Genomic DNA, 14,740 nt, shown 5'->3' with positions numbered 1-14,740 from the left:
ATAATGAAACTATTGCTGTGAAGAAATTAGCTGACTAGAGGTGAAGGGTATATCATGAAGTGGATGAGTGACCATAACCAGGTGGATGGAAAAGGCAAAGAAGAGGACAGGAGTGAGGAAGAGAGAACACAAGAATGAGCACAGAAGAAGGCAACAGTAGAAAGACTGTGGGAGCTGATAGGGGGTAGATGGAGATTGGAAACTTGTCAGCGTAATATGCAGATATGCCATTAATAGAAGCAGCCCAAGAGAACTACAGAGGCCTCCCCCAGGATGGGCCAATGAGTAATCATCCCCATCTGGTTGGCATTTGTTGTAATAGTGTAAATGATATTCAAGCCTGGTCATCAACAGCAGAGACAAGTAATACAGACACGACTAAAAGGTAACCTATAAATGAAATCTGGAGTGAATGTGTGCTATAAATATAAACTGAAGAGCCATGGATTTAATTAATGCCTTGCTATATATAACTGGACCTATGGGAGCATACTGTCTGCAGCAAAACCCTCACTGTAACAAGTACTCACTAAGCTTTTGAGGAAACTCCAAGCTACACAGATCTCTACCCATATGATTATTTTTTCTCCTTAGCAAATTCCAGTTCATCCAAATGTTTGTGAAAGGAGAGCTAGAAGAAATGGAAGAACAAAAGATTTACAGCTTCATAGTCCAGATCAGAAAAGAGCAGCAGGAAAATGAATGACAGTTAGCATAATGTCAGAACTGTCATCAAATACTCGTATACAAAGAGACCTCTCTCTCCTACCTCAAAAAAACAAAACAGAACAATGCAGACAGAATTTGATTAGACAAATTTTAACCCAAGATTTACACTTCACATAAGATTCCTATCCATCAGATCCTTTGTTCACATTGACTATGCCTAGTCAAGTCAGATGTAGTTGTAGAAATCCTTTTGGCTGGTGGGAGAAGTAACAAAAATCAAAATGTTTAAATACAGTCATCTGTAATCTCAGTCATTTCAGCTGTTGAGAGACAGAGCCTGCAAGCTTCTCTCATAGTAGCTATTGCAGGAAAAAGTCTACAAGCATTGCTCTGCGTTTGCTTTATTACACATTTTTGGCGCTCTTGTGAACAGTCTAGTGTTCATGTGTGGAACAGAAGAGGATGAAGTTATGCAGAAGAGAAACAATGCCAAATAATATTAGAAGCACGGTTTTCATGCTGTTAACAGTGACTGTCCTGCACTTTTGGAAAACAGAAATTGGGAGTTTGAGCATATGGAGTGTTTGGCAGCATCCGGCACTGGATTCAAATGATTTCTTTTCTCGTAGTTATAAAATGTGGCAAGATAGTCTTTCATGGCAAGCTAAGCCAGATAGGAAAGGCGGATCATCTGCTGAGGCACACTGCTCAGATATCTTACATGACCTACTGTAAAATATGTACTGTCCTCTGGGAATAGCCAAAAACAGCATGGTCCTAACTTTCACCAGTCAAACTCATCCCAAATTGCACTTATTAGAGTTCTTCCCTGCAGTGGATATTTGGAACAAAAATGTTTCCAGCCTTAAAGCCAGAGCTAGCGAGCTAGCGCCAGTGAGTTCTTCATGCAGAAAAGTTCAAAAGCCTGGGGTGTGAGACAGTACACAAGACCATCACATACTGCATGGAGAGACAGAGTATGGGATAGGTAAGACATGAGTTTTGGACAAAACTTTGTGGAAGGTAATCCCATACTAAAAGCAGAGCTCCATCTTCGTAACTTAAAGGCATGTCCATGTAGACTATTCAAACTACAGCATTAATTAATAAACACCCTATTAGTCTGGTAAACTCAACCCCAGATGGCCCCAATGCATGTAGCCTATGCATTTGGCAAGAAGGGAATGCATGCAAGCTTTTCTATCGACTGACCCCACCCAGCAAGTGCAGTTTATAGGTTTTCTTGTGAACTTGTGAGGCCATCGAGTGACTCGAGAACCAAAGAACAAGCAGCATGTCTGAGTCAGCACCAGGATCCTGCAGAGCAAACACAGCTATATCCTTTCCCCCACATAACCCTTGCCCATCCCCAGATATACACACTCTTTTGAAACCTGCCCCCTGCGGTTCCACACTCCTGGATAATCCTAAAAACAACGCATGCCGAATGCTCAAGCCAGAATTTAACCTCCAGCAGCTAAGCACCTTGCCTGTGGTCACTGAATGCCCACAGTAGGTGTGTAAGACAGTGAAAAGCCCAGGGCTCTTGAGTGCTGGGCTCTAGCTCACCAGTAGCACATGTCTGCAGTGGGCTGCAGTTGCACACAGCATGTACTGTATATCTGCCAGATTTGACTTTTTGGCAACAAGTGCAGAAGGGTTTCTTCTGCAGGTCATAGAAGGCAGGAAGATCAGGACAGTGGGGCGCAGTGTTATTACAGCTCTTTCTGTTTGCAGAAAGTTTCTCAGCAGACTCAAGAAGAACTAAATCTTTGTGCTTGTGCTTATGCATAACGTATCTTTGAACTAGGCAAATGGCTGAGGAATTTGAAATGTCTGTTACTCTGCTCCCAGGGAGCAAGAAAACCAATCAAACGTCCATCATTCTGCAACTAGGAGCCTGGATTTTAAAAGTGTGTGTTTAAAAGGACTGGGATTCAATTATGCCTTGAACTGAAGAGCAGATGTAGGAAGCATGCGGGTGCTGTCAGTAATTTCTTGCTGAATGAAATACCAGAGGTAGACTCATGAATCTGTCTGAGGTAAAGAAGATTGCTTTGTTATCACTTAGTTAATGCTTTCCAAGCATGATAAACTATACAATTTGTGCCTACCCAAACTGGTTTTAAGCTAAGATGTCCATGGATTCTAACACTTTCTTGGAAAAGCAGCATTTCTAGGGCAGTGAAATGTATGCCTTTTGGAGGGAACTAGAAAGTGTCCTTAGAATGGGGTCATGCTCCTTTCTTTGCTAGAGCTTTGCTGTGTAGCTGTCTGAGGAGTTTTATTCCAGTCACCAGCTCTGCAGATTGCTCAAGTCACTCACAGCAATTCTCTTCTCCCCAGTTGCATCTATCTATGTTGCTCAATTACAAGCTGGAGCCACAAATAAACATGACAACACTAACATGATAGCAGAAGTCAGTTTTGCTCTCTGTAAAATGGGATAATCTTGTATCTCACAGGCATGGGTTAAAACTAAAGTCACTGCGTTTGCAGTGAGCAGCACGTATATCAAATGGCAATACAAAGTCTTAATAATAATTGTTTACAGACTTCTTTCCTAAATATTTTTCCATGTTGTCCAAAGCCACTAAGTTAAAGTGGCAATGAGATCGGTTTTCAGCCAGCAAATATCCAGTAGTATTTTAAAGCTCTTCCTAAGAAATATAGCTTTGCCCAAAGGTATTAGTGTATATTTATGCCTTCTGCTCCCCAATGGAGAAAAACAGATCTCAGAGATAGGCTGAAAAGATTTTGCTTGCAGGGTCATGAGTGCGTAAGTATTCTCCGGGGAAGGTGGCACTAGTGCAGGGTAATCTAATACAACTCCCTTGGAAATCTAGCTGTAAGTATCAGAGGAAATTCTACCCACATGAAGGGGAATCTCCCATGGTCACACTGTGAACTGGCCAGAAGCAAGTGATCTCAAATGTAGAAACAAAATTGCACGGGCCTGTCAGGTGTCCAGGTTTCCTTTACATGCGTCCACTTTCTCTACCTGAACATACTGCGTGGGCGAACAGACCATCAGGAGCCTTTGCACTCCTCCAAAGTTTCAGGATGTCCAGCAGTTTGGCCATACTTACAGCACAGCAGCTGTGATCTGGGCATTTCTACGCAGCACAGCACACCTGACATGGGACATGATTCATCTCTCCCAGATTTCATATGGAGTCCACACTTCTACAGTACAGAGGACTACATCTGAGGTAGCCTGCCCAGCCTCCCTTTATAGTCTATAGAGAGCAAGAGGCACAGCTGACTTACTTTAGAGAGATTTTAGCATAAAAGGAGTTAGACCATACTAAGGGAGTCTAGCTGGCTTCTTCCCATGTGGATGTCTCCACGCTGCTGACTCCCACCTTGCTGTGGTTTGGGCTTCCTACATACACATTGCTGCCATTCAGCTGCGAAGGATGCCCCTATGCCAGCACAGCCACAGCTGTGTTAGCACAGCGTTGCACCTGAGTCAAGGAGATCCTCTGGGATCCAGCCTGGGTCTGTCTTCATTGCTGGCATAGATGTACCAGGTGGGACCTGCTGAACTCTGAAGAGCTGGCATACTTTCTGCGAGCACTTGATGGGGAACTGACTATTCCTGAACATGAAGCTCCTATTGTAGGTGATAAGGACCAGTAATCTCTTCAGAAAAGAGTCCTATTTACTCTAAAGAAGCCAGAGAGACTTGGAATAGAATCAAATGTACAAGAGAGGACTGCTTTTTCAGCATAGGCTAGGTGGCACTTGTTTGTCTAATGTTTTTATTTCCAATAAATAATTACATAAAGTACTGAGGGATAGTCAAGAAGAAAATATCTTTTATTTTTAGGAAGGGCAGTAGGCTATTTATCTCTAGTTGGCCTAAGCAAACAATCTTCAAAAAGGCCTCAGAACTGGGACTGCCAATTCCAAATACAGCTCACAAAAAAATAAACAAACATGTTTGGTTTGAGTTTGAAAATAACCCCAAGGAGTAGATGGCTGTTGTCTCCATGGCAATGCCACGCACTTCCAGTAGACCAATGTCTTCTATAGACCCACAGATTTTAATACCAGTGGAGGATGTTTAGATTATTTATTCACTCCGGAATAACAATACAAAGTTTCAGGGAATTAGTACTATGTGGAGTCCTAAAGTTGTGTTTGGCTAAAACATATCTCACAGAAAAGCATACAACTTGATTTGAAGCTATCAAGGAATGAAGAATCCATAGCTCCACTCAGCAATTTGTCCAATTGTTTTCATCATCACATTAAAAACTTGTGCTTTATTTATTCACGTGTCTGACTTTGACAAGTACCAATGGCTGATATGGTGTAATTTCTCATTATATCACAGAAGCAATATTTTTCTGTTTTCCTCTCCCTGGGCTCTGAGTCCAAGCTTTGATAATGGTCAAGTAGATTGTCTTCCTTTCTTCAGGGGTTAAGGGAAAAAGGACAGGGGAGACTTTGAGGATCCTGCAGTTCTATTGATCAATCTATATCAAGTGATAAATATTAAGATGCAAATAATTAACAATATGTGTCACAGTTCTCCATAGGTATGTTTCTATTGAGAGATAGCTTCTCACATCAAACCCCATAGTTCTCATTACTAAGACTCTCTTAAGTATATGTATTCTGACAGTATTTTTACCACCTTTACAGCTCATACTGCAGAAAAATGGTAAACTCTGATGCATGAAGGGTCTTCACCTAGGGCTGAACTTATATGTCCAATGATCTTGCTGCACCGTCAAGATAAAATACTATCAGCTGAGCCATGGTAACTATCCATGTATGTTCTTGACCAAAACCAGAGGACAGGTAACGAGACTTGATTTAACTCTCTTTCACTGAGGGCTAAAATAAAATCAGTTCCATTTGCCAAAGGCTAAGACCATGCTCAGGAACAGTTACAATGGCTTGGCTAGGGTACCATAAGTTATCCTACAATCATTTTTCTAGCCTGTAGATATATCAACATGTGTGTTCCTTGCCAGAAACCAAAACAAATGTTCATTTTTGCCTGTTGGAGTCTAAAATCACCCTTCCACACTAAATACAGGTGTTTATGACCAAGGATAGAACTTTCTTTGCATTCTTTTAGGGAGATTTAGGATAGTAGGTAAATTAAGATAACTCTAAGATGATCATAAGCCCATGAGTTTGTAGAATTCAAATGTGACCAGGCTGCACTTGCTTTTACTGCACTGATTTGACCTTTAAAGTGAGAGTCTGCTAGGTAATACCCTAGTGTTTGAGCTTTGCCCCTCTGCCTGAACATCATGCAGCCCACTGAGGATCCTTCTCTGACCTGGAAGGAAGCAAAATTTTTGCCTCCCTAACAACAGAGAGCGTGACACTATTGGGCAGCTACGACTGAATTTCAGATGAGACTAAACTTATCAGTGACTTGGCAGCTGATATGCCATGGCTGCTGCTTTTAATGCTATTCTTCAGCTTCAGTTCCCCAGATGCATCAGTTATCTCTCCTTTTACACTGTTCCTGGAGGCAAGCACCTTCTTTTTGTTCTAGACCAAGCACAATGGGACCTCTGGTCCAACACTGGCAGGCATGAATGTGATGAAAATAACAAAGGCTGAAATCGCTTAATGATGTAGATCGTTTAACCCTGGATCCACATCTCTCCCTGTATCCCAGCATTCAAGAGAAAGCTCTGGAAATAAGAAATAGTACTGGAGATCCAAAGGAGCTTTTGGGCAGAAGAAAGAATCCCTTTGTGCTTTTATATATTCACAGGAAAGTCACAAGTTCCAATACTAGCTAAAGAAACTTCCCGTGTTTTCTAACCATTAGATGACAGAGTTAATGGCTACATTATTGAATAAAGCAGGCTGAAGACCTCTTATGAAATTCCGTCAAGTAGCATTAACACAGCTCAGGTCCATATGCTTAAACTTTTTCCATGTTTGCCCAGAAAAGAGCAGTCCCATACATCCTGCCTTGTGGGAACATTCCCTAGCAAATGCCATGCTCTGAGCTGTGCTTTGGCATTGCTGGGAAGAGCACAATTTTGCAAAGAGCAAAATCATGACAGAAAATGAACCATCATTAAGCTAGTGCCTGAAGCCATGCTTTGCCCTTCTCTAGTTGGCTAATATAGATGTAACCACAGAGAATATCCTGTGCATATTACCAGCGCAGCACTCTTGTTTTGGGAAGAGCAAATCAGCAGATTTGCCTACAGCAAACAAACTTACCATAGCATGGCTGCACCATTGCTGGCAGCAGGGAAGGAATGGGAACCTGATTCTGCCCTCAGTTACTCAGGTGCAGATCAAAAGCAGCTACAGTGAAATCAGGAGAACTACTTGAATATAAGTGGGAGTAGACTCATACCCTGTACATCTGCATTGCTATCCCTCTTCAGTCCCATCTTGCACCCATACCATTAAAAGGGTCTGGAGCAATAGAATAGAACTAGAGGCTCCATAGCGCTTGTAGCACTGCAGCTGGTTCCTGTTTTTAAGAAATATAATAATTAAAGCCAAATGCAAAAAAAAAAAAAAAAAAAAAAAGAGAGAGAGAAAGAAAGAAAAGCACCAAGAGAAGCAAGGGTGTAAAAGATTTTAAAGGGCTCAGCAACATTAGATTGGACTTTTTGGATTGAACTGGAACAAATATTGTCCCTCACGCGAAAGAATAACCCTAGTATCCAATAATTATGAAGACATAATTGCTAATGCAGACTTAGCATTTTGGCCCACTAATTGTCTTCACCATTCAGAAAAGACCAGTGTATGGAAATGTTGCTCACTCAATTACCTACATAATGATTTTTCAGGGAGGGTATTTCCATTTTGTTCCAGACCTATTTGTGGTCTGTGAGCGATTATTTTGTGCTCCCAGAACACTGGCCATTTGAATCCCTCAATTATCTCAACACTCTGACACTTCTTTTTATAAATATAATGTTGGCTCATGCCCTGGAACATCTAACAGATCACTCCATTATCACTAGTAGGGCAAGGAGCAACAAAAATATATCAGACTAATTGAGAATGCCTGAGAAAACTTCTGAACTCCAAGGAAGCAATCTGGATCCAATTTTCCTCTTCATTCCCACTTCACTCATACCATTGATTGTCAATACCTCATTTCTGGTTTAAAGTGATGCAGCCCATGGTTTAAAGCAGTATATTAAAATAATGAGTATCAGTACCTTCCAAGCTGTTGTGATGAACTGGATAGTACGAGGAGGAGATAATGTTTCCAAAAAGCACCCAGGTGACTTAGGAGCATGCATCTCATTTTCAAGAGGGGCTCTGACAGTCAGAATAACAAAGGCACCTCAACTTAAGATAGGGGCTGAGAAGTGTATGTGGTCAGAGCAGGGGGTGTGCTGGCTCCCAGCTGGTGTCAGTAAAGGCCATATAGCCCTGCCCATACAGCTGCCACCAGTGAAGTTGCACTGAGCTGGACCTAATTTGCTACTGGTAGGTTAGTTAACTGCATGAAAGCTCACATGTTGAAATCACGCTTCTGGCTGAAGTGCAGACATACCTCTATCTTAACTTTAAAGGAGATGATATTAATGGCTGATTGAACAATTTACATAGGCACCTTTATAAACACTCATACATTTTCACTGTCTACATTCAGCACTATATGTCAAAAATGATTCTGCTTAGACCTGCAAAACCAAGAAAGCTTTTGGGGCAGACATTAGCGGATCACCTAGGACCACCCACCCATTGAAGGGCATTAGAGAACATAACATGCCTTAGATCTGTATAGGTGGCGAGAAATATTGCCAAGAAAGAAACTGGGAAAAGAATCTGTTTTCAATTTAGAAACTAATTGTCTCCCTTCCACAGTGTGGGGTGTAATCATTCAGCTGAAATCCTTAGTCTGGTGGGAGCCAGTCCTACAGTTCTATGTTAAGACTAAACAACTGAAAGAAATGAGCAGGACAAAGGGATAGCATTTCTGCTGTCCCAATGTGGCTTTGGTATGAAGGCTTTTCCTCTCAGGAGCTATTATCTAAGAAAGCATTTCCAAAGACAACCAGATAAAATATTGTGTGTAAGAATGGTAAAGGCAACTGAATTTTCCATTTATGTTCATCTCAGCTGCCTGGAGCTCTCTGGGATAAGACTGGACTAATGACTCGTTTTTAAGCCTCATTTTTAAAGCTTGTTTTCAGTCGTCATAATTATAAGATGTGTTATTTTCTAAACAAGAAGCTGATCTGGCTGGATAAAAGTCTCTATCCACCCCTGAGAACAGAAGCTACCATACAGATGAATCTCAGAATTGCTGCCTCTTGCTACCCAGCCTCCCCACAACTGTATCTACAGCACCATGCAGACATACTAACTCAAGTCTCCGAAGCAGTGTAGCCATAGTGCTGAGCCGAGGTTAATTAGCTACAGCCACCAGTAGGGCTGGTTAGCAATACTACTCCCAGGCTAGTTTTTGCAGCTGGTGGAAGCATCACTGCACAGTGCTACATTCAGTGCTGTAGCCCTACTGTTCATGTCATAGCTCAGAAGGGACATGAGAAGGAGTGGATAGGCCAGCACAGAATAGAAATCATCCTTTTTTTCAGGGCAACCCAGGAAAATGAGGCAGAACGAGATTCAAAGCAAATCTAATTCTAATTAGATCAGTACAATATAATTAGAAGCCTCATACCTCACACAAATGCAAGATGTATGTAAATGTATGCAAGACCATGCTCTTCTGATACGCTAGAATTTACCACTTTTTGTAAGAGTAAGGGACCTCACGAACCACAAAAGACACAAAGTACTGGAGAGTCAGCCACAAAAAGTATTCCAGGAAAGCCTGGCATGTTTCAGGCTCTGACAATCACCTCAAGGATAGGCTTTCTAAGTGATAGCAAAAAAAAGGGTGGAAAGTAGTTTCTGGAGATCTAAATGATACGCTGTGGCCTTCATATTAGCTCTGCAAACAATATTGCAAAAGTTATGCAAGGGTGAGAGCTTCAGGATCCAAAAATACATAGGTCTGCAGGGATCTAACATCACAAATAATACAGAAACTGCTACACAGAGTGAGCAGGTGTCACCTGAGTGCTCCTGAGATCTCCCTGTGCACATCTCACCAGTGTAATGTATAACAAGGTGGAAAAGTTCCTCAGCGGATAACCAGAAGTTACCCCTAGGAGATAGATCACTAAAGCAATCGTCTTTCATTTTGTTTTTATTCTCCAAACTTTGAAGGATATTTTAATAGCTTTGTTATGTTATTGTTCTAATTAGTATTTGAAAGAAGGTGATTTATTTATTTATTTATTACAATCTTCTGTTTAATTTCAGTAAGCATAGTTATCAAAAATACTAAATGATATGCACCAAGTACATCCATACATTCAAGAACTTACAGAAAAGTTTTACTTTTCATACAGTCTGCCCCTTCTGTTTATTATGTCATATGAAAAATGGCTGGAGAACTGTGGTATCTCTCAGGGACTGATTACTTTCTGGAATGACAACAGGTTTTAGCTGGCCTGACAGACAGACAGACAGACAGTGAAGTGAGGAATATGCCTCTGCTATGACAACATCTCACAGCAGCCAGACGGCTCTCATTCCGAAGGGTATTTATCTTTGTAGATATGTTTCAGTCTTCCCTAGGATCCTCATCCAAAGCTCCTCAAAGCTAATGCAAAGTTTGCTCTTAGTAAACTTTCTATAGTTGTTCTTCTTTTAAGTAAAAACTATTCCTTTCCTATAAATATGCCTTCCTTACTGAAGACAATTATCATTTCTAGTTAACTCATCCTCTCTAGCACAAAGTGCAGTGAGAATTTGCAAGCTCCTCACTGCCGTGCAGGCACCCACTGGAGGGCAAGGGGCAGGAAATGAGGCACATAAAGGAATGCTGACAGCTTAAATAGTGTAAGGAAAAAAAGCAAGCATCAGGGCAGAGAGCGTAAGAACAGACTCAACTTCAGCAGTGTGTGTGTGGTCTACTAGGATGGGGCTGTGTAGTGTTCTTTAGGGAGACCTAACAGTTGTAATTTTTGCTTTCCCCTGCCTCTTAGCCAAACCAAACTCTCAGAATACATATGTATAGGAAATACTTTATTTTTATTTTCTCGTTGCAGGGATGCCAAGAAGGATTTTACCGTACCAGCTCAGGAGAATGCTCTCCTTGCAACTGTAATGGTAACGCAAACAGATGCCTTGATGGATCTGGAATCTGTGTGGTAAGGAATTCCTATCTTCTCTGCTGGTCCCTCACTGAGTGATAGGACTTTTTATTTTTATGATAACATGAACCCTTTCACCTTCTTTCACTCTTGCATGAGGCTTCACATGAAGATAATATTTTCCAGTAAAACCCAAGCAACTGTGGACCATGGTCTGACTCTTCTATTAACACCAATGTTGAATTTCAATATATACAGCAAAAAAAAAAGTCTACCTCACAGGAGCTTTTTGCTGAAGGACAATCATAAGCAGAGCCAAGATCAAAACATTAACAAGATTATCCTAACCAAATTTCATTTTCACTTACCTAAATTACCTCTGCAGATTTAAAATCCTCCTCCACTTTTCACATCCTCCTAGGTAAGCTCAGGAAGTATGGGCTAGATGAGTGGACAGTGAGGTGGATTGAGAACTGGCTGGATGGCCGAGCTCAGAGGGTTGTGGTGAATGGCGCAGAGTCAAGTTGGAGGCCTGTGGCTAGTGGTGTCCCCCAGGGGTCAGTCCTGGGTCCAGTCTTGTTCAATATATTCATCAATGACCTGGAGGAAGGGACAGAGTGCACCCTCAGCAAGTTTGCTGAGGAGAGGCTAACACACCAGAAGACTGTGCTGCCATTCAGAGGGACCTGGACAGGCTGGAGAGGTGGGCGGAGAGGAACCTCATGAAGTTCAACAAAGGCAAGTGCAAGGTCCTGCACCTAGGCAGGAATAATCCCATGCACCAGGACAGGCTGGGGGTTGACCTGCTGGAAAGCAGCTCTGCCGAGAAGGACCTGGGAGTGCTGGTGGACAACAAGTTAAACATGAGCCAGCAGTGTGCCCTTGGGGCCAAGAAGGCCAATGGTCTCCTGGGGTGCATGAGGCAGAGTGTTGCCAGCAGGTCGAGGGAGGTGATCCTGTCCCTCTACTCAGCCCTGGTGAAGCCTCACCTGGAGTCCTGTGTCCAGTTCTGGGCTCCCCAGTCCAAGAGAGACATGGCACTCCTGGAGAGAGTCCAGCGGAGGGCTACCAAGATGATTAGAGGGCTGGAGCACCTCTCCTCTGAAGAAAGACTGCAAGAGCTGGGCCTGTTCAGCCTGGAGAAGAGAAGACTGAGAGGCGATCTGATCAATGTGTATAAGTATCTGAAGGGGGAGTGTCAAGAGGATGAGGCCAGCCTCTTCTCCGTGGTGCCCAGCAACAGGACAAGAGGCAATGGGCAGAAACTGAACCACAGGAAGTTCCATCTGAACCTGAGAAAAAACTTCTTCACCGTGAGGGTGACTGAGCACTGGAACAGGTTGCCCAGAGAGGTAGTGGAGTCTCCTTCGCTGGAGATATTCAAAACCCGTCTGGATGTGATCCTGGGAAATATGCTCTAGGTGACCCTGCTTGAACAGGGAGGTTGAACTATATGATCTCCAGAGGTCCCTTCCAACCTAAACGATTCTGTGATTCTGTGAAAATATGCATGTAGTATTGGTGAAGAGCTGGGGAGAGTTTTTAGTCTATCAAAAATATGGAAAGGGTTTTGTATCCCCTGAAGAAAAATGTATACATCCAAACACATTTAATTCTCTCCTTTATGAACATAGTGCTATATATCATATACACAATTTATGATGGTGAGTGACCTCTGTAAGTGTATATACCTGTGTTATCCATAGTAATTCTGCTGCATGGCAGCCTGCTGCTGTGAAGTAACAACACGAAGAGGTTGAAATAATGCACCAAGGGAAGAGCATGTTGAACACCAAGGTAGTATTACAATTTGCCATATATTTAGTCTCACTCATTATCAGCTAATACAGAAAGCTGTGGGTTAGTATTAGAAGTTGATCACTTGTAGCTCCAAAACAAAATGTAGTGCAGTGAAACTAACCCACTTACTAGTGGGCAATCAGAGCAATAATACACTGAAAAAGGATGGAAGTTAATACTTGCAATGTGTCTGAAACGCATAGAAGAGCTGGGCATTAGTGTATTCTTTACAGGCCTATAAAGCAGGAGTAGAGCCTAGAGCTCCTCGTTCTGCCATGAATTTACTGTGTTACTTTTGACAAGTCATAAACCTTTGCCCTCAGTTTGTCTCTTCATAAAATGGCCTGCTAATTTTCACATACTTTGCATTGTTGCAGCCTATATCAAGTTTGCAGTTATATACATACATACATACTGCCATGTTCCATGAAATATTTCCTATCATTTTTATTCCCATGGGAGGAAGACAGTGCAACTGTTCAACTCAGGGACAATTAGCATGGCTTGGCTGCTGCTGTGTACTTAGGTTTGGCTAGTGTTTGCAGAACACATATTGGCTTACTGTTTTAACATTAAATTTGAAAAAATGGCTCTATGCTACCAAGCATTCCAAGCTATTCTCATTTCACATGCACAAAGCTTTTCTTCATGGAACTATGACAAGAGGAAACTTCTGAAAGAAGACTTAAGAACAAGAGAGAGAGTTTGACAAATGTCTGCTTCTGATGACTCCACCAGAGTTTGTCAACAGTAATAATATATGAGAGAGGAAAGTGATTAAACCTCAATTTGCAAATGTAAGAGAAGACTTGTTTCCTGTCTTCTACAAAAAGAAGGGCTGATGTCAGGAGTTGGGGGGACAAATAAGGTTGCTGAGATCAGCAGAAAGGAATCTGAATGTATATATGTATTTCAGATTCTGACGTTTATCTGGGACACGAGACTGTCTGAACCTATCACTAGTAAAGGGCAAAACTAAGACGTAAAGTCCAGTTTACTTGAGTTCAAATAAGCCCCTGCTCAGGCCATTTACCTCAGAATAAAGATGAACAGAGAAAAGGCTTAAAGGAAAAAAGAGTGAAGGGGAGAGGAGGGTACGAGGAAACAGCAGAATGAAAGGATTTATGAAGGTTTGATGGCATAAAGCAGAACAGAGATACCCATGGAGACTGCAATTCCTAGGCATGTGGAAATCTCCAGGAAAATTAGTGAAATTGGTAAACTGGGAAATTTGCCTGGGAAAGCTTAGGGGAAGAAATGCTTAGAGAAATTAAGAACGACGGAATTTGGATGAGAGCAAGAATAAACATCTTAGATGAAAGAGTGGGAGTAATCTGGGAAGAGGATACTTGAAGGTTAATAATCTGCTTTGCACTAGAATCAGTGGACAAAGCAGCCCTTCACTAAGGACCACTTCTCCTAGAAAGCTTGGAGAAGCACAGCAATGGATATGGCTACAGACACACTGGGGGTTGCTTTTGGGCCCAAGGAGAAGTAGGTACCTGCATGACTGGGAGTTCCTGGGAATAGATAGGACCATATGGTATTAAGATTTCACTGTTTTCTCCCTCCTCAAATTTTTAGGCAAATTATTCCAATAACTCTTGCAGTGCTAAAGCTCACACCTGGTAGTGAGTCATATGACCTTCTGTATTCAGTTAGTGTTCGAAAGGCAGATGAAAAACAAAGAGATTCTGCATGTATTGCTGGGGCCTGTATTATTGCTCTTATCACCCCCTGTTTATATCCATGTAAGCCTGGCATCTCCCTGCTCCTAAAAAGCAAATGTTCTTAAATTTTATCACATATGGACTCGCCACCAAATCCCACGTTACCTTAACCATGAGACACAGATGTTACTAAATGTCCTTAGCAGACTTTTATAAGGACTGATGTTCAGTAAAGTTAGAAGTTTCTATGTTTGCATATGTATTCACACAATGGAATGATTAAAATATGAAAAAATCATTTTTAAAGTTAACTCTGCTAAGAATGATGGAAGACATCATGAAAATGGCTCTGTATTCAGTTGGCGGATAATTAATTTCTGTAGTTGAAATAAATAATAACTAAGATATAAGAACTGAATAAATGAACAAGTGTAGGACAGTATGAAAATGAAAAAGTACACTACTCCAAAA

The 14,740-nt window shown here is 41.7% G+C and overlaps 1 protein-coding gene across 2 annotated transcripts in view; it reads left to right on the top strand.

Annotated features, from left to right (window-relative positions):
* LAMA4 (laminin subunit alpha 4) overlaps positions 1–14,740 on the top strand; it is a 109,035-nt gene that overhangs the window by 13,496 nt on the left and 80,799 nt on the right. For both annotated transcript variants that reach the window (XM_009682494.2, XM_009682493.2), the window contains exon 2: positions 10,755–10,856. In XM_009682494.2, coding sequence (XP_009680789.2) covers positions 10,755–10,856 — 102 coding nt within the window. The remainder of the gene's footprint in view (positions 1–10,754; positions 10,857–14,740) is intronic.

The sequence above is a fragment of the Struthio camelus genome, chromosome 3 (genome assembly GCF_040807025.1).
Source record: "Struthio camelus isolate bStrCam1 chromosome 3, bStrCam1.hap1, whole genome shotgun sequence".
Lineage (NCBI taxonomy): Eukaryota > Metazoa > Chordata > Aves > Struthioniformes > Struthionidae > Struthio > Struthio camelus.
The sequence above is the reverse complement of the archived record's forward strand: the minus strand, read 5'-3'. Positions and strand labels throughout refer to the sequence as shown.